General features: G+C 37.6%; 1 protein-coding gene across 2 annotated transcripts in view; it reads right to left on the bottom strand.

The window, feature by feature from the left end:
* VPS37A (VPS37A subunit of ESCRT-I) overlaps nt 1-26,279 on the bottom strand; it is a 50,416-nt gene extending 24,137 nt beyond the window's left edge. The window contains exons 1-4 of one of the 2 annotated variants that reach the window (XM_047716123.1): nt 25,831-26,279; nt 5,438-5,512; nt 3,268-3,382; nt 2,560-2,660 (exon numbers count right to left, since the gene is read on the bottom strand). In XM_047716123.1, the coding sequence (XP_047572079.1) occupies nt 2,560-2,660; nt 3,268-3,382; nt 5,438-5,512; nt 25,831-25,955 (416 nt within the window). In that variant the 5' untranslated portion in view covers nt 25,956-26,279. The remainder of the gene's footprint in view (nt 1-2,559; nt 2,661-3,267; nt 3,383-5,437; nt 5,513-25,830) is intronic. The other variant, XM_047716131.1, reaches the window with a different exon arrangement.
* Between the last annotated feature and the right edge of the window lie 14 nt (nt 26,280-26,293).

Genomic DNA, 26,293 nt, shown 5'->3' with positions numbered 1-26,293 from the left:
CCCCGTGCGTGGTTCCTTGGTGTGATCATCTGTTTCTCGCCACTCACTGTACTCCTGGCTTCCTCTAGTCCAGAAACAACCACAGTAAATCGCATCTGACCTTCTTTGATGTGGCCCTTAGGTTGTGGAGTTCATCCTGCCAGTCTCCAGGTCATTTTCTGGATCACTCATGCTGATGTGAGTGTTACCTAGCTGTATTCCTGGAAGGTAAGCTAGGATCCACCTACTCCACCATCTTCACCTCTCTCCCCTTCACGTACATTTTTTTTAACATAATGCTATCACACACTTAATAGGTTACAGTATACTGCAAACATCACTTTTATACGCACTGGGAAACCCCAAAATTCATTTCATTCACTTTACTGTGATTTTCACTTTATTGTGGTGATTGGGAACAGAATCCACACTGTGCCTGTATTTACTGAACTGGATGATCTAGCTAAGGAGACCAGCCAGTGTTAAGGGTGCCACCTTACTTCTAGTTGGCTGCAATAAAACCTGAGAGAGGAGCGGGGCGCCTGGGTGGCTCAGTGGGTTAAGCCGCTGCCTTCGGCTCCAGTCATGATCCCAGGGTCCTGGGATCGAGCCCCGCATCGGGCTCTCTGCTCAGCAGGAAGCCTGCTTCCCCCCCCCCCTCTCTCTCTCTCTGCGGGCCTCTCTGCCTACTTGTGATCTCTCTCTCTGTTGAATAAATAAATAAAATAAAAAAAAAAAAAAACCTGAGAGAAGAGAAAAAGAAAGAACTGCTAAAAATAAAGAAAGAAGGTTTCCTGGGTTTAAAAAAATAAAAATGTCTCTCATTCCTGCCTTCTCCAAAAGTCTCAAATTAAGAAGGAGCTTTAAAGAGATGAAACCCAGGGTGGGCTGGAAGATCCTTTGTTAACCCATCTGAAAAACAGGCAGTGCCTTAGAGAACTATCTGGTAAGGAAAAAAAGGCTTTCTAGGATTTCTAAGAATCTTCAGGAAGTTGTTTCTCAGCGGCCTGATGGGAAGCCCAATGGCTTATTTCGCAAACTTGTGGTATTAATTTTGTCTAAAGAAATGAATGAAAAAGTGGATTCATAAGAAAACCACAAATACATTTAAGTAATTATATCAGCTTGGTCTAAAGGAGAGAGAGACAATATCAAATCAAAAGTGGCCTGTGGACCCTTCTATAATGCTGAAAGCAGGCTGAAAAAACTGCTCATCTGCAAGTAAAGGCTACATTTTATGGAAAGGAAGCATGATGCAGAAGGCAAACTGAAGAACCTAGAATTACTCTATGAACAATCATTCCCATAAAGTGAAACTAAGTCCCAATCAAAGAAATGGCAACATAAGCTCAACTGGATTCAGAACTTCTATGAACCAGTGGCTCCTGAGTAGCTCCCATTTTCTCTCTTTTTCAGTGGAAGGGCCTATAGCGGTTAGCCTAGGCCTACAGTACTATCCTATGATAGGTGTGTGAGAGACAATTACCAACTACCCTGTCTCTTTAATTCACTTGTCTCTTTAATTCACACCAAAAAAATTACACTTGAGGAAAATACACAAGAAACCTCATCTATACCTGAATCTGACTTGGATACAGAAACCCTGGACCCTCACATGAGCCCGATTCTATAATGTGACAAAGTCTGGAAGTTTTAGGGGAAGGGGCTGAGTACATTTCTGCATATAAGAGAAAAGTAAATTCTTAGTCCCAGAAGAACTGTGACAGACTGTATTTTCCAAAATATCCACAGAGCTCTTGATCTTTGCCACTCTATCAAGAGATGGAATCTCTTTCCTCCCTTTTGAACCTGGGTGGGACTTTGTGACTGACTTTAACTGCCAGACATGAAAATTAAGTGAGCCTTCAGAGGATTCCAACCCCCAGACTTCAAGCCACAATAGCTAATGCAAAAAGTAGAACAAAACCAAGTTATTTCCAGTAATCTCTAACCAAACTGCAGATTCACAAGAAAAATACATGTCATCACGGTGTGATGATGTGGAAAAATAATCTGAGAGGTCTTTTTCAGAGCTGCTGAAAGATGTGGAAAATTAAAAAGATAAAACAACCAATGGAAAAACAAAAGGAATTATTAACTCCAGAAAAAGCAAAAAATTATACCATAAAGAAAATGTAATCATAACAAAGTACTTGGCTCAGCAATGGGGAATATTTACAGAATCGAAGTAATGAAAATACCAAAATGAATTTAAGATCATGGTATCGGTCACTAAGAAAATGAGGGGAAAGGAACATTATGAAAGATAAAGATAACTAAAATCCTCATCAATCATAACAGGAAGTTGATGTATGTAATATGTAAAATTAAAGAATCAAGACATGTATGTATATATTATGTTTAAATTATTCAAAAAGATGGAGGTAAATATTGGGAAAGCTGCTAAAAGAAGAAAACACAGTTGCCTCTGAAAAGTACGAATATATCTGCGTGAAGGTGGGAATGAAGAGAACTGCCTTTTAATATCATTTGAAAATTTAAACTATATTATGATTACTTTGATAAAAGTAAATAAAAATAAATCTATACAAACTTTTTTTTTGGTATAAATATACTTACTATGGAAATGCTGTTGAAGAAGGAGCTAAAACTGGAGGATTCTTCCAAAATTCATCCAATAGACTCTGAATAATTTTTCCAAGATCTGAGTGCATTGTAAACTAAAATTAACAGCAATACAGAATGATCAAAAATCACTTCCAGAGTCAGTCTTATTAGGATAATGTCATTCTAAAACTTAATCTTAAATCTACTTCTGCACATCAAGAATTGAATGAAAAACAAAGGATATTGTATCAAATGACCAGATTAGCTATCTATAACTTACAATATTTTCCTATAGACTCAATACCATAAATCATTTGAAAATCTATTTAACCAACAACAGAGCTAAAATATTTCCACATTTTAAAAAATAATTTGAAGGTTTAAAGGTCAATACTGAGAGTACATTTAAGTTATAGTCCTTCACATTAATCAGTCATTTATGTATCCTAAGAACTTTAAGGCATATTTGAATTTTATCCCCTCTTAACAACTACAGAAAAATCTACTGTGAAACAAAGTTCTAACACTAACAGGTCCTCCTCACAGAAAACAAATAACCTTCAAATCAGTATTATCTTTAGATACAGTGACCTTTTTTATTTTTTGGAAAATTACTTTTTCCAAATGAGATTTTAAATGCATTTTAGATTTCTAAAATATGTAGTAGTAAAGTAATACACCTGTTACACTACTCTGAAATAAATTATACTATATACTTACATTGTTTACTAATGGAGAGGTAACATATACCCCTTGTTTATCCATTAAGTGATGTCGTATGGGTGGATAAACACTGATCACTGGTTTTTCCTGAGGAAACTGTGGAGGGAGCAATCTGTTAAATGTAGAACAGATGAAAAAAAGACAAGTGTTAAATTACAATAGTCATAATTCTAAAACAGAGTTAAAAGCAAATTAAATTTTCATGCTTTTATCTGGATTAATTATTCACAGTAATAAGTGCTCTATTATGGTTGTTGATTGAAAATACACAAAAGATACACTTTAGCAACAAGATTATAAAGCAATACAGTAAAATCTTAATGTAAAATATGAATACCCTGAGTTATAAGACATTCTTCACACACCATGTCAATTAATTGCTTTCAAACACAATATACCAAGCCATGCAAAATCTCAGATAAAATCAGATCAGGTATTTGTATCAGGTGAACCATAGTAACCAGTCTGTCTATTGAACCACAGTTTCTGGCCATATAATTTTTTTGCAGTTTTCCTACTTATTAAATACTGCCAAGAATTATTACACCATCTATTGAATTTTTAAAGAGTAAGTAGATAAAAGCAAAAGCACTACAATTAAAACATTGTAGCTGTCATTATGCCTTGGTTCTTGGTCATTATAAGGCTCTCTTGTAATTGTCCCCATTAACACAACTCTCCCATCTGTTAATCTCATGGTTTCAAATAAAGAACAGTAAATTCTCAATACCAAAAAAAAAAAAAAAAAAAAAAGAAAAGAAAATATTAACATTTATGAACTGCCACAAATTTAAAATTCAGTATTGATGTCTTAAATGGATTTTACTGGCTATGGAAATCTGATTTCTAAATCTCTCTAAACTCAGAAGAATATGTCCCTTTAAGACTGTGTCTCTGTTTTCCGTTAGCTCAGAAAACAACTTATCTAGCAGCATTGTCATGAAGAAAACTGGGTCCTTTTTGGCTTTTCCTACTTAGCCCTACCTACTTCATTCAAATAGTTAAAGATGTTAAACTAGTTTCGTAAATAAAAGACAATGAATGGCCTTTGGAGCCCAAAAAATTTGGGTCTGTATCCTGACTATGCTATTCACTACCTATGTATCTGTAATTTGCCCAATTTGCAGTGCTGCTGTGAGGATTGAAAAAGCCCCTTCGTCAAGATAACACAGCATAATGCTTGGCACTATTAAACATTTATACTTTCACTCACTTATTCAGCTAGGATTTATAAGGCCTTCTCCATGTGGGTACTACACTAGACAATGAAAAATGAAGATGAATAAGCCATGGTTCTTGTCTTCAAGTTAGGTGCTTCTTACCTCATTCAAACACCTACTCTAGCACCCAGCCACCCAATGCAATTTGAGGTAATAACTTAATATTTTCATGCTAAAGACTGATAATTACACTTATATGGGTGCTTCAGCAATCATTCAGTCCAATCCTGTCCTTTAAATAACCTCACAACTAAAATTTTTATCTTAATTTTTTTCTTTAATTAGTAGATCAAATTCAGCCTTGAACTTTCTGGTTGATATAGTTTATCTCTTGCTGAAGACTAGAATATTTTCACTTGTTTCTGATGCAGAGGTGAATATACCTCTAATAGTTTTCCATACATGATCCCTTTGATTGTTTGCCATCATTTTCAGCCTTTCTCTTTTAGGCTACTTCTGGCCAAGACTTTAGTGCAAATCAATAAAAACTATGACAGTACTAAACACTATTATTACAACTTCTTACTGCATTTCTTCTTGTATAGTTTCTTTCTTATAACCATACACTTTATAATGATGTCTTTAAAAATTTTTGTTTCACGGGGCAGCTGAATGGGTCAGTGGGTTAAGCCTCTGGCTTCAGCTGGGGTCAGGGTCCTGGGATTGAGCCCTACATCAGGCTCTCTGCTCAGCGGGTAGCCTGCTTCCTCCTCTTTCTCTGCCTACTTGTGATCTCTGTCAAATAAAGAAAATCTCTAAAAAATTTTTTTTAATTTTTTTTTTTGTTTCACAAAACTGTGTGACTTTGGTAAGTTATAGATACTAGAAAAGGAATCTTTTAAGTAAGTTCACATTAAACAATTTACTTCTAATAACTAAGAAACAAAATAATGAAAGGATTTTTAAAAGTACTAGTACATAAAAAATATAGGATAAATTCTACTCACATATTAATATTAATGGTCAAGTTGTTCACGGTGAACGGCAACCTGTATTCCACATCTTTCTGTATTTCAGCTATACTGTAGGAAAAAATTTGAGAGAAAAATTCACTTGAAGTTATAAAACCATAAATATTAAAGAATGTTAAAATGATTAATTTTAATCACCTAATCTAGATAGCCAATATAACTTATATCTTGAAGGAAAAATGACCACAGAAAGATTTATCAAATAAGGCAATGATATTCTGAGATATCCAAGTGTGTGTGTGTTGGGGGGAGGTGGTAGAGGGTGATAGATTTTCAGGTAAAGTGGCAAAGAAAACACTCTCATATTAATGCTTGATTGATTAACTATCACTTTATCTAATTCAACATTAGCAGAAACAATTGTTATCCCTCTGGGTAATATAAGTCACCAAGATACCTGGGCTCTGATTATAACACTGCCACTACCCAACTATATAGACAGATAGGGAAGTCTGGGTCCGGGTCTTAATAGTTTAAACTGAAAAGCCTGGATGAGAGGTGTCCTGTAGTCTTACGACACAGACTGCTGGCTGCTTTCCAGAAACAAATAACCTACCCTTCTTCCTAAGTGAGAAAAGTCTGATTTTACTCTGAGTAGTAATGTTCTAGCCTTTTTTTGCAGCTAGCTGTTGCTATAGACTTAAGTTCTAGCCAATGAGATAGATACAGGGAGGCTGTGGGATAGAATTACTAGGAAAGCATTTAGAAGGGGGAAAAAAAAAAACTAGTATGAGTCCATTTGCCCCTCCTGACTCTACCTGATAGGGGAACTTCTAACAGCCATCCTGACCATGAATGGCCCTGAGAATGTTAGTCATACACTAGGGAGAGCTAAGCAAAAAGAAAGAAGTAGCTTGGGTCTTTAATGACTAAGGAATTGTCAAATTGAGTATCTTTTTTGTGTGAGAAAAAAAGTCCTATCTTATTTAACTCAGTATTTTGGAAGTCTTGGCTAGTAGCCACTGAATAGAATTGCCAACTCACAGATTTCCTTGTATTTTAACATTCTACATTTAGAATTTAATTTACTTTATTGCTAATTGCAGGGATACATTATTACAATTATAATCTAGCAACCAAATCTTCTGGGGACTTACTTCAAATTCTAGTGAACATTCACAGTATTTCCAGAGGGAAAATGTTAAGTAGTATTCCTGAGTTAAGGCTGAGAAGAACTTTAATATTCAAAAAGACACGAAACTTTTTCAAGCATGAATACCATTGGAAGATCTAGTGTTACATGATAATTAACTTTTCATTCTTTTAGTTGCTTCCACTAATGCTCTATACTGACGTCCCATGGAATGGGGTTAGGACTGAGATGAAGAGTATCTTCAGAATATCTTCAGAATTCTAAGAACAGACTGAAAAAGATATTCAATATTAGGACTTCCACTCTTTTATAGAGGTTTCTCTTTGGGGTTCAGTTATGGACTAGAATACTGACAACCTCCTCAGTCGTTGGAACACCTCATAACCAATTAAATGGCTTAAGTTTTCTATTCCTTTATATTATATTACAACTCTAAGGTATAAATGCTTCAAGGGAAACTGGCATCCATCAGCTTTAAGCTAAACAGAACATCTTCACTATTAAAAGTTTGACCTCCTAAGTCAACCTCCCCCAACTTCAAATTCTCCCTCTAAACCCTATACTTACGTGATCATATACAAATTACTTAACCTAAGTCTTATCCCTCAAATGGAAAATAGGGATGTTAAAAGTATCTATCTACCTAAAACAGTTGTTAGATTAAATCAGAGAATGCTTGTAAAGCCCACCCCAAAATACCATAATTGCTCAATACATGTTAGCTATTATCAAATATGCATTTTGAACATGCACCTAGGTTGGAGCTGTCTAAATGTGTAGTATCCAAGTTTTAATTCCATTTTTTAGTGTATTTTTATAGCAAACAAAGTGAATTTGATTAAAGTAATTTTTACTTAAATTATTGCCGAGGAGTGTTTTCATTGTCTCTACAATTAGAATGTTGACATTAAGTTTTGACAAGTTTCCTTCACAAATGAGTTATAATAAATAACTGAAAGCAATACTTGTAATATTAGTGAGGTGAACTATCATTAACAAATTCCAGTATAGGGTTAGTGATGGCAATTGTGGGAGTTCAGGCCATGCTACTGCCAAGTATGGCACTTCAGCATCCTGAATATTTTCAGTGGAAGGAGTCTGAGAAAAGAGAAGCAGGAAGGCTACTCTAACTTCCTCCCTGCCTCATACTTCTTCCCTGAAAGAGAACATAAAAATCCTCATGTGAAATATGCCATCCTCATACCAAGAGGAAAGTAGCATCCTTATCTCAAACACAAAGAGACACCAAAAAGAATACTAACAACCTTGCTTACCTGCCCCCATACACCCTTGATTATTACAATTACCTCATATTCCTTAACCCATCACATTCTTCCATGCCTGCACACTTTTCATCAAACCTAGCATAAAAAACTCAGGTCTATTTCTTTGGATCTTTGCTTCCTTATTAAGTCATTCATCTCACGTAAAACTTAAATAAAGCTTGTTTGCTTTTCTCCTATTAATCTGTCAGTTTGCTTAATTAAAACAAGAACCATTCCCTGAATATTCACAATGTGATTTCGGATTTTTTACTATTTTAAATAACTTTTTAAAAAACTTACTCTAAGTGCACCTGGGTAGCTCCATCAGTTAAGCATCTGACTCTTAATTTTGGCTCAGGTCAAGCCCCAGATCAGGCTCTGCACTGAGAGAGGAGATTCACTCTCTCCCTCTCCTTTTTGCCTGCCACCCTCCCCCCACCCCCACTACCACTCACATGCTCCCTAAATAAATAAATTCGGAGGGAAGAAAAACAACAAAAAACCTTATCTAAAAATGATTCATTCCCATCGGGCGGGAGGGGAACAAGCAAAGAGGATATAAAAATTACACAGGAAACCATATACCCAAGATAACCTCTAACACAATGGTATATAACCTAATCTTTCTATATTCACAGCCTTATATAAAACAAAATGCAACTGAACTGTCTACACAATCTTATAACTTGCTCTTTTCTGAATCAGTAAATTGTTTTTTACATTGTCTTTTTTAAATGGCTGTAAATAATATTTTACTACATTGTTTAACCTATTCTCTATAATTATTGAGACTGTTTCCAATTTTTACTATTATAAATTATGCTTTAACATTCTTTGCAGCCTTATCTTTGAGCTGACAGAAGTATTCTGGATGTAAATACACACATAAATTTTAAAGTAATACTGTAATCACACTATAAGAGCAAATTTGAATGACCTTCCATTAATACTTTTATGTTCTAGGTTCTCTAAGTGAAATGAATTACTACATATTGCCTCATTGACTCTGAATAGGTCTGGGATTAAAGAAATCTGAAACAACAGATAACTGTTAGTCAAATGTGTGATTGATTGGCATCCTCATTTATAAACAAATAGACCCCAAGATGCAAAAGAAGCACTAGTTATGGTTCAGAGATTCCTTTTGTAGCACAATCACTTATCTTCAACTTCACACTTTGTGTCAACTTAAATTTCATAAGAAAGACTTGGTTCAACTAAATAGCTACCAAATATCCACCATCTTGCAAGGAAACATAAATACAGAAATATGTGTGGTCTTTGAAGGGGCGCACAGCAAGAAGAAACAGCCAAATGACTAAAAAGGGTCTATTCAAGATACGGATAGCGTGCATTTCTCAGTGTTGGGTAAATCAAGGAATGTTTATAGGTGAACCTTGCAAATAAAGGACTCAGATGCTTCAATAAAAATGGTAGATTGAGATTAAGCAACTTCCCTTTCTCTCCTGAATCTCTAGGAAACATCACAAAAGACAAAACAACCAAATACGTAACAGTGCTGGAAAGCAAAAAGACAAATTCTGAGGAATTCCTATATGATAAAAAAGATGGGATTTAATTTTAAGTTAAAGGGTGATAATAGGGAAAAAAAAGGAAAGAAAAAAAAAAGTAAATACAGGAACTGATGACAAGCTAAAATGTAAGACCAACACAAAGTTGGAGCAGTATGAAGGTCTTCCATGCCTTTAAGAAAGTCAATGCACACCAAGAGTATGGAAGGCTGGGCAGAAGCTTTCTCCGGGTAATGAATGGGAAGATGTGTGCAAAAGCAGGTAGGATAGAGCACTCTCCTCTTTTCCCTCCTTGTTCCAACCAATAGGTGGCACTAATATCTGTACCCAAAGTAGCCTCGAAAGTAGCAGGGCTTTAGGAAGCTACTGACTTGCACGGAGCCTCTGTTTCCAGAAGACAACTATCAGCTTGTCTCATATTGGAGCAAATCATTCTTTTTCATTCATCACCAGAGGCAGACTATGATAAACAGAGATAAATATCCACCAACATGTCAACAAGGAATCTCAAACACAGAAATAAACACATCAAAGAGGTGTAAACAAAGCAAAATGAAGCAAGGCAGCCACTAAACTCAAGAAGCCCAAACACAAAAGTTAATTGAGCAAACAGAAGACTCCAAATTTGTGTAATATCCTCAGAGAAACAAAATAGCACTTGCATTCACACACAGATAATGCAATTGATATGAAAATTAAAAAATAAGACACTGGAAATTTAAAATAAATAGCTCAAATAAATGGTTTGGTGCTGTTTGGGAAATGTTTCATACTATATATTCTTTTCTTAAAGAATACTGATGCATTTTAGCTTATTAAAGGCTTTGGGAAATTCTAAAGCACATGATTTTTTGTTTTTTTCAATCTGTTTGACATGGACCACGTATTTCACAGTACTCTTTGAACAGTGTTGTGTGGAACAGAGGACAATGAAACAGATGTGCAAAGAGCTATAGGAACACAAATGAAAGCACCTAACTGCAACAAGGGTAGGGGTGGTGGCGTCTTCCAGGAAATAAAATAATATCTGAACTATATTTAAAATTCAAGTAAGAATTAACATGCAGGAAAGAGAATCAGCAAAATGAAGTAGACATTCTAGATAGAAGAAACACCATAGGAAAAATGTCATATATGAAATAATGTTGCATCTCTAAAGTCTCCATATCCTGTGCCATTAAAAACTTCACATCCTCATGGTCCCTTTAAAAAGAAAAACAGAGGGCCAAAATGGAGACACTTGGGCCAAGTCACCACAAAGGAGCTTAATACCCAACTTAACTGCAACCTCCTTAGAACTGTAGTCTTAACCAGTCAGTTAGTTCAGGAATTTTCTGAACAGCATTAAAAGAGGTGATCTGTCACATGGGCCTTCTCCATCCTCTGCCCCCAGATAACACCCCACCTAATTAGACCCCCCTGACCTTTACCCCTAGGGAAAGGTGCCCTTGGCTGGTAGAATCCTTTCTTTTATTTTGCTAATAACTTCCCTGCTCTACCATTCATCCTAATAAAAATCCTACATTCTGAACAACTACTGGGAGCTCCCACTACTAGCTAGATGGGATGCTGCCCAATTCATGAATCATTTAATGAAGCCAACTACCTCTTCAAAATTTACTCAGGCTTTGATTTTTAACAGATTTGGTGGCAGCAAAAGGATCTGAAGTGAACATCTAAAGACCTTTGGGGATAAAGGGAAACACAGGCCTGGCACTCTGTGAACCCTTCCGAGTTCACTATCTTGCCATTCATTTCCAAGGACCTTTGGTGAGCAACTCTGGGTTTGAGCTCCACTTTCTTTGCATTTGAGTTTGGGTCTAACTGGTTTTCCAGTCCAGGGTTAAGGAATCAGTCTACACGGTCCAGGGTTAAGGAATCAGCAGCCTAGACGAGGCTCTAACAGAGCTGCAGTCCTTAGCCCTTGGTTCAGTCTACAGTTCTACACTGGAATCCCTTCTCCAGTTATAGTCTGCAGTTCCTGTTGACTGGCATTTGCTGGTTTAGTTATTTCCCCAGTTCCAGTCTACAGCCTCCATCCACTAGAGTCTGCTGCTCAGCCTACATTGGGAACTGCTGGTGGCCACTGGCTGGAGTTGGATTGGGTCTGACTTAAGAACCAGACTGGGTGTGGGAATAGACTGGGTCTGGTCTGAGCCGGACTGAGTCCAGTATGAGATCTGTGGTACTGTTTTTTTGTTTGTTTGTTTTTATTTATTTATTTGACAGAGATCACAAGTAGGCAGAGAGGCGGGTAGGCATAGAGAGAGAAGGGGAAGCAGGCTCCCTGCTGAGCAGAGAGCCCAATGCGGGGGCCATCCCAGGACCCTGAGATCATGACCTGAGCTGAAGGCAGAGGCTTAACCAACTGAGCCACCCAGGTGCCCTGACTTGTGGTATTGTAAAGACTAATTGATAATGGGAGTCTCAGAAGCCAGAAATAAGGCTGCAAACACTGGTAGATATGGGTCAAGCATTTAAATTCAAAGGCTATTAGAGCACTTGTGATCTCTGGAAGACCTCTGGGATAAAATAAGCTGGTCACATTAATGGGTTAGATTGACACTAGGTCACCTACCAGCCTCAAGACAATTTCTGTGCAATGAGGTACACTGCAAAACACCTCACAATTCCCAACATCATTCCACGTCCCCCTTAGGTATTAGCTTGATTCTGAGAAACCCAGAGACCTAGCTAAAAAAAAAGGGGGGGGGAGGGGGATCCTCCATATCCAGAGTTGAAGAGGCCAACTTCTGGCATACCTGCTTACTTAGTCCCAGAAGTCATGAATTTTTAGTTAAATCACAAGATCTTACTAAAATCAACCTAGGCTTACAATGGCTATTATGATCAATGCTCCAATTAGAGAAATGATTTAAGAAGTACACTTGAAAGCAAAGGTTCTTAAACAGAATGGGATACCTATTTTATTTGGTATGCAGAAGCCACCAAAAGGTTTCAAAATTCCAAAGTTTCATTGATTCACTGCAAAAGGACAATGAAAAAGAACGGTACCTAGGGGCGCCTGGGTGGCTCAGTGGGTTAAAGCCTCTGCCTTCGGCTCAGGTCATGGTCCCAGTGTCCTAGGATCGAGCCCCACATGGAGCCCCACATGGAACCCCACATCGGGCTCTCTGCTCAGCAGGGAACCTGCCTCCTCCCCTCTCTCTCTCTCTGCCTGCCTCTCTGCCTACTTGTGATCTCTATCTGTCAAATAAATAAATAAAATCTTAAAAAAAAAAAAGAACGGTACCTAGAACAGAAGACTCAGACTAACATAAAGACTGCATGAATTCCTTCTGCTCTCTTCTTTTATTTGAGTGCTCTTTCTAGTAACCCTCTATCTGAATTGTCTTTTGATTCTGAAGAAATTATTAGTTACCATTGAGATAAAGACCACCAAAGGCTACAGGCAATCCCCTATAGGTATCTTTCACTCCTCAGTTAAAGGCCAAACTAACAGCTATAGTTAAATGATTTTTTAAACCCACAGAGGATTCTCAAAAGGTCTTGTAAATAAATTACCTCCTGAGCCCAATACAGAGGGAAAAAAATTTATTCCCTTCCTTTCCAAACCAGAACTTTTGATTATTAATCCTCTGTCTCCCCAGTACAGCTACTCCCTTCTTGATTGTCTTGTTTTATGTCCTAAGAATTTGGCTTAGCTTTCAGCCTGCCTGCACAGGCAGGTTGTGTTTGGCTAAATTTGTTGAGTGACTCTAGATCTGGTAAAAATCTTATCTTTTGCACCCTCTCTGAGGATGCTGCTAGGGTCTCTGAGATTGTTTAAAACCTCCAGAAATATTTACTGGATGTCCTAGCTAAATCCTGACGAGATACTTGAGAGGGATTTATTAATTCTGTAATCAGAAATGTGGCTAAATTCGGGGTGCCTGGGTGGCTCAGTTGTTAAGTATCTGCCTTCAGCTCAGGTCATGTTCCCAGGGGCCTGGGGTCAAGCCCCACACTGGGGTCCCTGCTAAGCGGGGAGTCTGCTTCTCCCTCTCCCTTTCCTCCTCGCCCCTCACTGCTGCTCACTCTTCTCTCTCTCATACTGTCTCTCTCTCAAATAAATGAAATCTTAAAAAGAAAGGAAGGAAGGAATATGGCCAAATTAGAAGCTGATATTCAGAGCCTGAAAATAATTTTTTTTCTTTTTTTGAGACTTCTCCCCTAAGCTAAATGTACCCAGATGGGCGAAAACACATAGGTGGATGGGTGTGTGTGTCCTTTGATACCATTTAGGTGGCAACTTAATTCCTTGAGGAATTAAAAACAGCTACACCTGTTTTGTAAATATGTTATCACCTTAAATATGTCAGAATGGAGAAAATCAAAAAGACAAGAAATAATGAGTACTGGTGAGGATATGGAGAAAAAGGAACCCTCATGCACTTTTAGTGGGAACATAAACTGGTACAATCACTGTGGAAAACAGTGTGGAAGTGAAAAAAGTAAAAATAGGAATCCTATTTGATCCAGTAATTCCAAGACTAGGTATTTCTCCAAAGAAAACAAAAAACTAATTTGAAAAGATACATGCACCTCATTTACAGTAGCCAAGCTATGGAAGAAACCTAAGTGTCCATCAATAGATGGATGGATAAGAAAGATATGGTACCATATGCAATGGAATATTACCCACCCATAAAAAGTATTAGTTCTTGCCATTTGAGACAACATGGATGGACCAAGAAGGTTTTATGATAAATGAAGTATATCAAATTGAAAAAAATAAATGCCATATGATTTCACTCATATGTAAATCTAAAAAAACAAATGAGTAAAGATACAAAAAACGGAACCAGCTGCCAGATGGAAGGAGGGTAGGGGTATGCATAAAATGCATGAAGGGGAGTGGGAGATTCAGGCTTCCAGTTACAGAATGACTAAGTCATGGGAATAAAAGGCACAGCATAGGAAATACTGTCAATGATACTGTAATAAGTGTTATATGGCAAGAAATGGTAGCTTCGCTTGTAATAAGCGTAAGGTATAGAGAAGCTGAATCATCATGTTGTAGACTTGAAACTAATAAAACACTGTGTGTCAACGACACTAAGAAAATTTTTTTTGAAGTATAAGAGTTCAAACTTTCATATTACATTAAAACTTAGCCCTAAAATTAAAGAATAATATGGAAAAACTTAGATGCAGTTTCTTTTGTAACTAGTGAGTTTTGTGTTTTCATACCTAATTCATGGCAGCAATCTAAAGCTATAAGCTATGAGATCTCTCTCTGCATCTGCATGTTTACGTGTGCCTCTTTCTATATACAGTAAATGTATGGTATGTTCTACCACCAGATGGTATTCTTAAAATTAATTTGTAAATTTAGTTGGCTTAAAGATCTATTAAATCGGCTTAAGGAAAATTAACTGCTTATACAAATTAAATTCTCAGAAATATAACAAAAACACCCACATGTTTTTCAAGTACTGGGATAATCTTCTAGTAAATTAAAGCTAGTTTAAATTCATTGGTTTAATTAAAACAGGCTTGTCTCTAGAGTTATCAATATTGAATATAATGGAGATAAATTTCATTCTACCTGAATTTGCAACTTTAATTACATCCGTTATAATTTGTCAGCAAAAATACCTTAGAATCATGGCTGATTTTGTCTAATGTCTCATAAAGTTTTATAAGTAATCTAAACATGATTGTTGGGGAAAATGACTTAGATGTAAGTGGGATATACAAATTGACAGATAAGCTTTTTAGCAATTATACTTTATGGTATATGGGTGCTTAAAAAAGTTTCCAAATCTCTTTTGCTTGAAAATTTAGGAGTCTTGCTAAATTAAATTAAATGATGGAAATGTGGGCGCCTGGGTAGCTCAGTGCCTTCAGCTCAGGCCATGATCCCACAGCCTCACATCATGCTCTTGGCTTGGCGGGGAGCCTGCTTCTTCCTCTAACCCCCCCCCCACCTTGTGCTCTCTCATACTCTCTCAAATAATTACAGTAATATAAAAAATAAAATATTTAAATGATGGAAATGTATTGAATAGATTATTTCCAAGTAAGGTAAAATACTGTTATTGAACATAGGCTTAATTTACTTTTGGTTTATTACAAAGAAACTAAAAGATATTTAGGTTTGTTAATTCCACACCAGAAAACTGAAAAAAGCATATATTTCTAGAAATTTTGAAATGTATTCATAATTTCTCAATCTAAAAAATGCTGGTAAGCATTTTTCTTTCATTTCGTCATCTCATTTATTACTTCTTAAGTTTTCACTAGAAATGAAGATTTCTAAGGGCTAAGAATTCTAATGAATGTTATTACAACTCCTACAAACAAAGGAAACATCTTTGTATATGAAGAAAGTAAAATGTGTGTTTTTGGTATGAGAAGGAATAAGGAATGGAGATGCATTTTCTCATTGAGGAAAAAATGGTAACTTTGTCCCTAAAGTGAGGCTGTAGTTGTTTAAAGAAAAAGAAAAAGAAAAAAAAAAAAAAAAAGAGGACAAAATCTGAACATGAAAAACAAAAATGAACTTTTAAAGTTTGTGAAAAAGGTATCTTTGGAAAGGTCAGGACTAAGATTAAAATGAGTAAGTTTTAATACCAAAAACAAGTTGGTACAAAAGTAGAATTTTATTTTCTGTTAAAATGTCAAAGGTTCTTTTGGGGACTTTGGATCTGCTCTTGATAATAGATTGTTAAAGTATCTTTACCTTTTAAATACTAAGTTTCATAATGATCTGTGATCTTATTTAAGCAAACTTTAAATACTTATTTATTTACTTATTTATTTTTTGTACTTTTGACAAAGTTCCCAAAACCAAATTCTAAATGAAGTCTTTTTGACCAGTAAGAAATTTTGGAGTGCTTCCAAAAGTGTCCCTGGAACATTCCAAAAAACCCTGTTAAACTAATTAGACTTATCTGATGTATTAAATTACATGGGAAGCATCATCAAGTAAGAAGTAATACTATGTCTTCTTCATATTGTATTTGTAAGATTGTGGTATATGTGCAAAAAGTTCATTTCACTTCTACAAAAACTGGTCCCTTATTGTCAGATTTCTGCCATCCTAACGTCCTTGAAACAAAAGTCTGCTCTTGAATCAGAGAAATTAAGATGGGTCAGCAATGGCCGTAAGACAAATGAACAGTTGGGGCTATGGGAAACCAAAGATGGCTGATTCGTAATTTTCAGCTTCCAGACAAATCCCATTTTTCGGTTTTTGCATTCCTTCACCTACCATCGTGCACTTAAGATGACTAAAATTATGAACTAATAACACTGATGGCGAGATTTCTACCTGTCAGGACCATAATCCTGGAAAAATAATTTTTGTACCAAGAGGTCTCGGATCTCCTCTCTCTGGACCCTTCGAACACCTGCCGCTGGGCTGCATTCAACTGCCTCTTAGTGTGGGTTATCAATACGTTCTTGTTACTGCGTTTTCCGAATGGTCTGAAGCCTTCCCCTGTTGCAAAGCTAATGTCTTCCCAGTGGCAAAGAAAAAGACAATGTTTCCCAGTTAGGGTATACCTTCCACAATATCCAGTCAGTGATCAAGGCACCCACTTCTGTGGAAAAATTATACAAGCCTTCATGAAAAGTCTGCAAACTTCTTGGAATTATCACAATCTCTATCACCCTCAACCAGACAAGATCAAGAAAACTAATGAGATCCTTAAAATTTCTAAACTTGAAACTACTGGGCCTCCCTGACCTAACATATTGCCTTTGATACTGTGGACTAATCAGAGTACCCCATTTGGAAAACAAACTGAACAAACTTAATCCACAGAAGACTGGCAGACCAATGTCTATTGGGTGATCCTGTGTCTCCTGCTAATATGATCAAAAACTACAAGTGTCTAATGTCTCATGCTCAAACCCATCATCAACAGGGTAGAAAATCCTTTCCAGATCCCAATTCACTGGTTATAGTCTAGGGCCTGGTGACTGAGTATTCTGAAAACAGTATCAGAAGAAGACAGCACTTAAGTCTTGTTGGAAGGATCCTTACTAAGCGCTCCCGACCACTGCTACAAACTAGAAGATGCTGGAGACCTCTGGATCAAATTGCCAAGGAAGGAGCTGACACTGAGGTAGACTACTTCTAAAATTACAACACAACAAATCAAGGCTTCATACTTTAACTAAACACGAAACCATGAAACCCTTCTCCTTTTTGTACCTTTACTCTGGCATTTGCCTGCAAAGATAACACCCTCATCTCTATCTCCCTGGCCACCGCTAAGGGGGTAATCTCTGGAACTTAGAGCAAACTTTTATTGCAGGCTAGGAAAAAAATCTAACCGTGCTCCTAACTTTTCACAAGCAAAATAAGACATTTCAATGGCTGACTCTCCTGAGTTTACACTGTTGAGTTAGAAAGGACCTACCAGGAGGCTTTCATGATTCAGCGTTCACTCCTTTTGGCAGGTCCCTACCACCCTGGCTGGGGATACATATAAATGAGATTATGATCAGGAACTTCTTAATTCCTGAAATTATAGACTCCACTGTTAAAGCAATAGCTTCCCAGTAGAAACCCTTACATTCTCTGGCCAAAGTTCCCCGCCCCACCCCCAAAGTACTTGACAATAGGATAGCCCATGATTATCTTTTAGCTGAGTAAGGTTATCTGCTATGAACAACATCACCTGCTGTCTGCTTGTGGATTAATACTTCTGGGGTAGTTGAAAATCAATTATATAAAATCACCGAGCAAACCACTTGCCTTGAGTGACTCCTTCAACAAGGTCTCTTTGACTGATTTGGGTCTTAGGGACAATAGCTCCAAAGTGCACTCCCAAAACTGGGAATTACCCTGTTTACAGTTATCATAAAAATCTCCCTGGTGCACCGTATCCTTTCAAAAGCTTTAAATGTGTATTTGCAGCTGCTAACTACCAAGTGGATGATCTCCAAGACCAGAACCTTAGAGTCAAAGTGACGAGAATAACCCACTCCTGTGACCTGTGAACACTGTAGGCAGATATGGCTAAAAGTCCCCACCAAAAGAAAGAAGAGGCACAGCTTTGGGGACACAATAAAAGTCATTTTAGGTTCCCAGCTATTTTTATGGCCTATGCCCCATCACTTCTTGCAGAAGCCACGGGAATTGCAAAGGAATGTAAAACCTCAGGAGTTTGCATCATTCTCTATCAGGCCAGGAAACAGTCTAGCCATATCAGTGACAATAAATCAATGATAAAACTCCAGCACTGGTTCAAAAGTGAAAGCTGACCTAAGGTACATTCTTAAGTCTTTTGTTTTGTTTTGTTTTAATTCCACCCCCTCCCCACCCTACCTTGAGCACTCAACAAGGGGCTAACTGGAGCCAGGGAATTCCTGATGCTGACCCTTGCTGGCTCTCTTAACGTCAATCATCTAGGACTTGGACTCTTTCAACTTACGATGACTTTTGCCCTAATTCTGTACTGAACCCCCCTTTGAAAAGTCTCTCCACCAATATGTCTGCACTCTTAGCTTAAAACTTCCCTAATTTTGTTGTTCTGAGAGACAATGCTTTGGGAAATATTCCCAGTATATTCCTTACCTGTTGCAAGTAAAATTTCTCCTTTTCCACTCTTTGACATGGTTGTACTTTTGCTGACGCCCACCAAGAGGTGGACCCAGTTTTGGGTTACAATATCAAGGTGTTAAGCAATAAAGTCATGACCTATGGATGTCATAAGGAGAAGCAACAAAAACTTGGGAGAACTTCAGAGCCATAGCTGAGAGCAGTGCTAAAGCCTTAAATTTTGACTACATCCCTTAGTTAAGCTGAAAGTCTGTCAAAAGGGGAGAAATTATTAAAAAGAAAACCAAAGGCTCAAAAAGGAGCTTCTCATGCCAAGTCACCTTGCCTCCAGAAAATTCCTGATCAGCACTAATGAAGTAATCTGTCATATGGACCCTCCTTCTCCATCCCCAAAGGAAGATAATTAATCCAATAAAACTCCTTGCCCTTCCCCCCAAGGGAAAGTGACTTCACCTCTAACAGTTCTTTACTTTTGCTAATAACTTCCCTGTCCCACTCTCTTTACTACAAAGACCTTTCCTTTGGAACAACTCCTTGGAGCTCCCCTCTACTTGCTAGATGTGATGCTGCCCAATTCATGATTCATTAAGTAAAGCCAACTATATCTTCAAATTTAACTCAATTGAATTTTGTTTTTTAACAGTCTGTTGACTGCTTCCATTAGTCACATCACCATCTTCTGTGATAACCAGGCATTAAGCTAAGGAGGCTGGGCTTTTCTGAGCAAGAATTAAGAAACTACTGAAAGGAGTACACGAGTCATATCTGAATTTTAGAAAGACTACTCTGATGGCCATGTGGGAAAAAAAATCAAGACTGAAGGCAGAGAAAATAGTTAGGACCCAATGGTAGTAGGGATAGACTGAGTGGAAACAGGATGACCAGGTTTTTGGCTTAGGTAACAGAAAACATAGGGCTTGGAAGGAGTTGAGGGGCATGAGCGGAAGAGTAGATGTGGCTGGATTAAACTAGCAATGGAGAAATGACTGCTTGTGTGGTTAATTCTTTTAAGCAAGTATGGACTGACACTACTAAGGGGAAAATTAACTAAAGAGAGTACTTGAGGTGTTATGATCTATACAGTTAAGATTTTCTTAAATGATAATATGATTCATTATCTCATATACTGTGCAACTGTAATATTTAATCATGGGTTATAAATGGACTATATGATTTAATGTATCAAATTACTATCCACTTAATTATGGGACTGTCTGACATACTAATTTTAAAGTTCACTCTAAGAGCACAATGTCCCTTTATAGTGTCACAGTGTTGACATTTTGTAGCTTTCTACAGCTTCAATAGGCATAGCAACTTCTTGTAGGATTTTTTTTTTTTTAAGATTTTTTTTTTTTTTTTTTTGACAGAGAGAGATCACAAGTAGACAGAGAGGCAGGCAGAGAGAAAGAGAGAGAGGGAAGCAGGCTCCCTGCTGAGCAGAGAGCCCGATGCGGGACTCGATCCCAGGACCCTGAGATCATGACCTGAGCCGAAGGCAGCGGCTTAACCCACTGAGCCACCCAGGCGCCCCAGGATTTTTTATTGTAACAAGTTAAGGTGATTTCCTTCCACAGAGAAGTTTTAATCTCAAATACCTACAAAAGATAACATACCGTTGCTGTAGCACAAAAGGGAGTAATCCCAAACCAGGAAAATGGAGACAGGATTTCTGCCAGTAAATGAGGCAGCTACTTTTCAGCTCAAAGCAAATGTTGCTATGTGGAATAACTGTTGTCAGATCTTCCAGATCTTTGTATTTTAAAAGAAAAGTTGGAGGGGGCAGGGGTTCTACAGGAAATCTCTAAATGTGCTACTTAATTTTGTGTGAACCTAAAACTGCCCTAAATAAAGTCTTGTTCTTTTTGAAAGTTGGAAATTTGGATATTTTAATGAAAAAATCTCAAAATTATAAGTGTCAGCTATGGATCCATATTTTTAAAAATATGTAATATTGAACAGGTTAAAACACACACATATCTTCTCATTACAAATCTGTTGTGTTACTAAGTATGTGTATGAGTCCTTCTGAGCCAACAATAAAATCTATAGATAAAAACTTATGGAATTTAGGCTTCCTCAGAAACCCATGAGTTTAGAGGAGAAAGTTTTATTAACTGTGAACAAGGGGTTAAACTTAATAGCTATGCGGAAGACAACTACACAGTAGCAGACTCTCCGAGGAAGTTATAAGGCTAAAGGATTGGGCAATCAAAATGAATAATGGTATTCAAGGAAAAGAAAATTCCAAAACAATTCTTAAAGACTACGCAGATTGGCACCATTATTTTTAAGAAACAAAAATAACTATTTACCAAGTACCTGCTAGTTTCTTTACATGTGTTATATCTAAAATCCTTCACAACAGGTACATTTCATGTGAGAAAGCTATCTGAAATGGACTTGCTTATTGAATGACAAGTCCGAAGTATTCCTGCCACAGGCAAATGAGCTGTAAGTGAGCTTGTGAGGGATTCACAAACAATAAGCTGAGAAGAAGCATGTAGGATAAGAGGCAAAGGTTCCATGCCTATTGATTCTATGCAGTGGAAAGAAGGAATATAATTTGTCATATGCTTAATATGTGCCAGGTACTCTAATAAATGTTCATAAATATCACATAAATATTAACAGTCTTTCATGATAGGAAACATAATTCCTCATTTTACAAATGGGAACTGGAGGCTCAGAGAAGTTGAGTAACTTGCAAAAAGGTCACACTGCTATCATGTGTTAGAGTCAAATGGGAATCCAGGTCAGTTTGATTACAAAGCTTTCATTCACCTAAGTCATGCTGCTTTTCCTAAGGGCATAATTTTTGTTTACTTCCATTTATGTTGCTCAAATTCATTTTGTCTGTTAACTCTAAGAAAGTGTTCACATCCAGGAATCTGAGGAAGCAATACAGACTTTCAGAGTTGGGCAGGGCAATAAGAGATCAAACAATTAATCCTTTACTTCAAGGGTCCTAAGGCCTATTAATGTTACGTGAGCATCCAAGGTTGCCCTGCGAGTTAATGGTACATCAGTGTCTCCTCACTTCTGGTTCAGAGCCTCTTTCATTAAGACTATTCATGGAGACTATTCATCGTAATAGAGTGAAAGAGAACAATTAGTTCTGACAAACATAACTCCCAAATTAGATTTCCTTATTAAATATAAAATAAAAATAGCACCAGAATTACCATGTAATTATTAAAATGAATGTAGAAGTCCTTTACTTGAGAGAGCTGATACCCCTAAGTAAAGGTAATAAAGATTACTATTGGTATGACTGCGCTTACATAGTTAATTACCATTCCCAGCACAGCTCCAGGTTACTGTTTTAGAGCTAAGGAAATAAAAGAAGTTAATTAACTTAAATATTGTTAAAAAGAGGAGAAGCCAGGACAGTTAAAATGGTTAACTGTTAAGACCATCAGTTTTTAGCATTTTTTGATTATAGTACAATGTAGGGAAATAATTAACAGCTTCACTTCTGAAGAATCTTTAAATATTGGGATTACTAATTATCACTTGGGATATTTTCAATTGCAAGTAACTGAAAACCCAGGTTCAAACTGGCTTAAACAGTGAGGGGTTACCAAACTTAAAGAGGACTAAGTCCAGAGGCATCAAAGATTCCAAAGCTGGTTAATTCGGTATCACAACATTGTCATGGACATTCCCTCTTTCTACTCTACCACATTCAGTAGTCAGCCTATTTTTCATGATCCAAGCAGTTCCAGATGTCCCATGTAACCATATCCAAAACATAAGAATTTCCTTTCAAAACACCTCTATTACTCAGAAAATGAGTTTTGAGCAGCTCCCCAGCAGACTTCTCCTTCAACTCCCACCGAACAAGCTTGGGTTAAGAATCCTGCTTTCACAGTAACTGGAGTGAATGACTGGCGTAAATCACTATTTAAGCACAGCCTCCCTTAAGTATATGATCCTGCATACTGGGAACCCAGATAAAAACTAGTGTTCTTTCAAGTCAGGGAAAATGGATTTGGGTGGGAAACCAAATGTCCTTCAGAATGAACTTCTTTAGAAGAAGAATCAACAGAACTAATTCTATGCCTGCCCACAAAGACAGGAATGTTAGCGGTAAACTGAATACTGTGACGACTGTTATTCAGAAGGTGGAATATATCACTTGAGCCTAGTCTACATAACTTTCAGTTTCCATTTTCATAGTAGACAAACATGTTATTATGCTTTGGTTAAAACTTTTATTTGTCACCTATGACAGTTTCCTATTTGCCCTGCCTTACCAGTAAGATTAACGTGAGGAAATACACAGATAATTCAACTAGTCATGAGGAGAGGCCTGCTAAAGATGAGGTAAGGATTTCTTTTTTTTTTTTTTTTAAAGATTTTATTTATTTATTTGACAGAGAGAAATCACAAGTAGGCAGAGAGGCAGGCAGAGAGAGAGGAGGAAGCAGGCTCCCTGCTGAGCAGAAAGCCCGATGTGGGGCTTGAACCCAGGACCTGGGATCATGACCTGAGCCCAAGGCATCGGCTGAACCCACTGAGCCACCCAGGCGCCCCAAGGTAAGGATTTCTTAAGGTAACTAGAAAAGGAGTTTACATTTACATTCATTTGAGGAACGGAACCAAACAGACTATTTCCTACAATGGAATTTTTCGAATTACAAGGAGTTAAAAAAGAAGATAAGCGTTGGAAGGTATAAGAGAGAATGGGGTTACTGAGGACGGCAGAAGTTGAATCCTTTCCTTCCTAGGAAAGAGCTGCTGATCTTACATCTGAAGAAGGGACAGAATATAAAACATTAGAGGAGTGGGCCCCATGCAACAAAATAATGATATTCATAATTTAGAAAGTTTTTGTATTATTCATTAAAATATCATCTGACACTTTCTTTCAACTTTTGCAGAATGCACCTTCAAAATCACCAATCACAGTGTCTTACTGCACAAAAATCTTCTTAAGTATAAGTTATGGTATTGAAATTTGGCTATCCAAGCAACATATTGTCATATACTGCATACAGAGATCATTTTTACAAACTAGCTTTAAAATGTATGCTATGAGTTGAATTGGTAGATTTAACACGAATAGTTGAATGACACCTTTTTTCCAGCATGGTACCATTCTGTGAAAACTGAAAGTACACGACCTAATTGTCTCCAAAATAATCCAAGCATAGTTTATAAATGTGAAATATTTCAATAAAATAAAACTACAAGTCTTTTTATAAAAGAACTTAAAAGCTTAAGCCAATTCCAGAACTTCTTAGATTAGCAATTCTTATTTTAGAATATCACCTTATTAGGGAGGCCAAAAAAACACACAAGTAATTTCAGAGCAGTGACTTCCCTTATTTACTAATCTTAGCAGCAAGAGGCTTTAAACAAATTTTAAAATTCCAATCCAATCTCAAAGAATGAAAATTTACCAGCAGTGAGAATATTTAACAGAATATACTACAGGCCTAAAGGCAATTAATTCCAAAGGTGTAGTTCTAAAGAGTATTTTGGTTATACTAGTACTAGTACAATAATAAAACCAATCTTCTAACCTGATATTTTCTAAGGAGACAAACTTTTGTTATGCTTGTTCAAAATGAGTCAACTTATTTTATAAGCACATCTTAATATAAGCTACTGTAAGAGTAGCTCTTACAGGTTAGGACACTAGAATAAGACTAACTTGAATAAAAGAAGAAAAGAGTTAAGCCTGATTTGTAGAACTCTGTGAACTTAATTTTCCAGAAAGAAAGCCATCTTTAAAACAAAGAGCATGCCAATCTTCTGTTGAATACTTCCAAAGTTCTGAACAAGCAGAATTGAGACAAAGAATCAAGGAACATCTGAAGTTCAATAAGCAATAGCCCTTGTTTTAGCCATACTAACTTTGTAGTCAATTTTTCTTCTAACAACACATTTAATTTAAAACTATTCTACACTGTAACTTTTTTCCTTGGGAAATTTTCTTGGAAAAAACTATTGAAAGTAACAGATAAAATGGCCCCTAATAGTTCATTCAACAGGGATTAATTTTACTGTCTCATAATACATGTTTTCTTAAATTCATGAAAAGTCTATTTAAAAAAGAGTGTTGACTGATGTTGGCATCTTTACAAAGACGTGCTGTGACACTGTTAAGTAAATAAACTTGCATAACTCCATAAAAGGAGGCAGTTCTAATTTTTGTAAACCATGAGAGGTCACAAAGATTTACAATATAAAAGGCTGAAGTTTACAGTAAAAACAGCTGAAATAATTTGAATTGCAACATATTTCAGACCATGCTGAAAAGGAACAACTCACAAGAAAACAACAGATTAACATGAATATAAGGCAATTCCTGGATTTGGGAATAAGAATAATAAAGTGAGAGAGGTAGAGACTACTAGTATGCCAGATTGGGACGAGGCTGTTGAAACCGGGTAAATCTTAAAGACTTAAGAAGATTATGTCATTCCCAACCAAAAAGAATTCGCTGATTAAGAGCTTTGGCTTCTCTTTCCTTTTATGGTACAACACCTTTCCTTTACCCACCCCCACCCCCAAATTTTACACTCTGTGAAACCTGGAGATTACTCTTTACAATTCTTTTTAGCCAAGTACAGTACTTTAACAATTCTGTTAATGTGGCAACCAGGTGGGCAAAGGGAAAGGCTAGTGAAGCAGCAGTGTAAAACAAGGGATACTGGATACAGACCACAAGACTGATTACAGCCAAAAGTGATGCGTCAGGAGGGATGAGCGAGTCAGAATTGGAAGACCTGCGCCGCGGTGAGGCAAGGAGGAGGGAGAAAAGGTGCGGAGGAAAATCCTTTACATGGGTCAGGGACAGACGAGCAAGCGTGTGACCCAAGACGAAGGGAGGTATGTCAAAAGGAGGCAGCTGTGGGGCAGTAGCTCTGAAGAGCGATGTGTAGCAAAGAGGAGCCCACCCTCCCGCCCTACTTTTTCCTCCGGTCGGAAAGGCAGCGACCAGTCACCTGGAGTGTGAATTCCGGAGGGACTCTATGAGGCGCTGCTTCTGCTGTTGGAGGCTGGTGAGGCCACCGGGGGACCCAGCTGCGGAGGAGGAGGCGCTCTTGGTCAGGGGAAAGAACCAGCTCATCCTCCACGGGTCCCCGGGCCCGAGGCTCTAGAAGGCTCTGGCCTGCTTCTCCCAGCTGCCCAACCCGGCGGTTCCCCAGCGACAGGAGGAGCAGTCCGAGACTCCCGCGTCCTAAGGGCTGGGGGGCCGCGTCTTCTCTAAGCAAGCCCGGTTGAGGGGTCCTTGGGTCCTGGGCGAAACACTATGACTGTGGGCAGCTAAAGAGGAAAGTAGCCGATCGGGACGCGGAGCTCTACCTTCGCGGTCCCGACGCCCAAACCAGTCTGTGCGGCAGTCTGACCCCAAGCGCTCCACCACCCCTGCTTCCGTCACCTGCGTGCCCCGCCCCCTCTGCGTGT

The sequence above is a fragment of the Lutra lutra genome, chromosome 2, assembly GCF_902655055.1.
Source record: "Lutra lutra chromosome 2, mLutLut1.2, whole genome shotgun sequence".
In the NCBI taxonomy this organism is placed as follows: Eukaryota; Metazoa; Chordata; class Mammalia; order Carnivora; family Mustelidae; genus Lutra; species Lutra lutra.
Note: the sequence above shows the minus strand (reverse complement) of the source record. Positions and strands in the feature narration are given on the sequence as shown.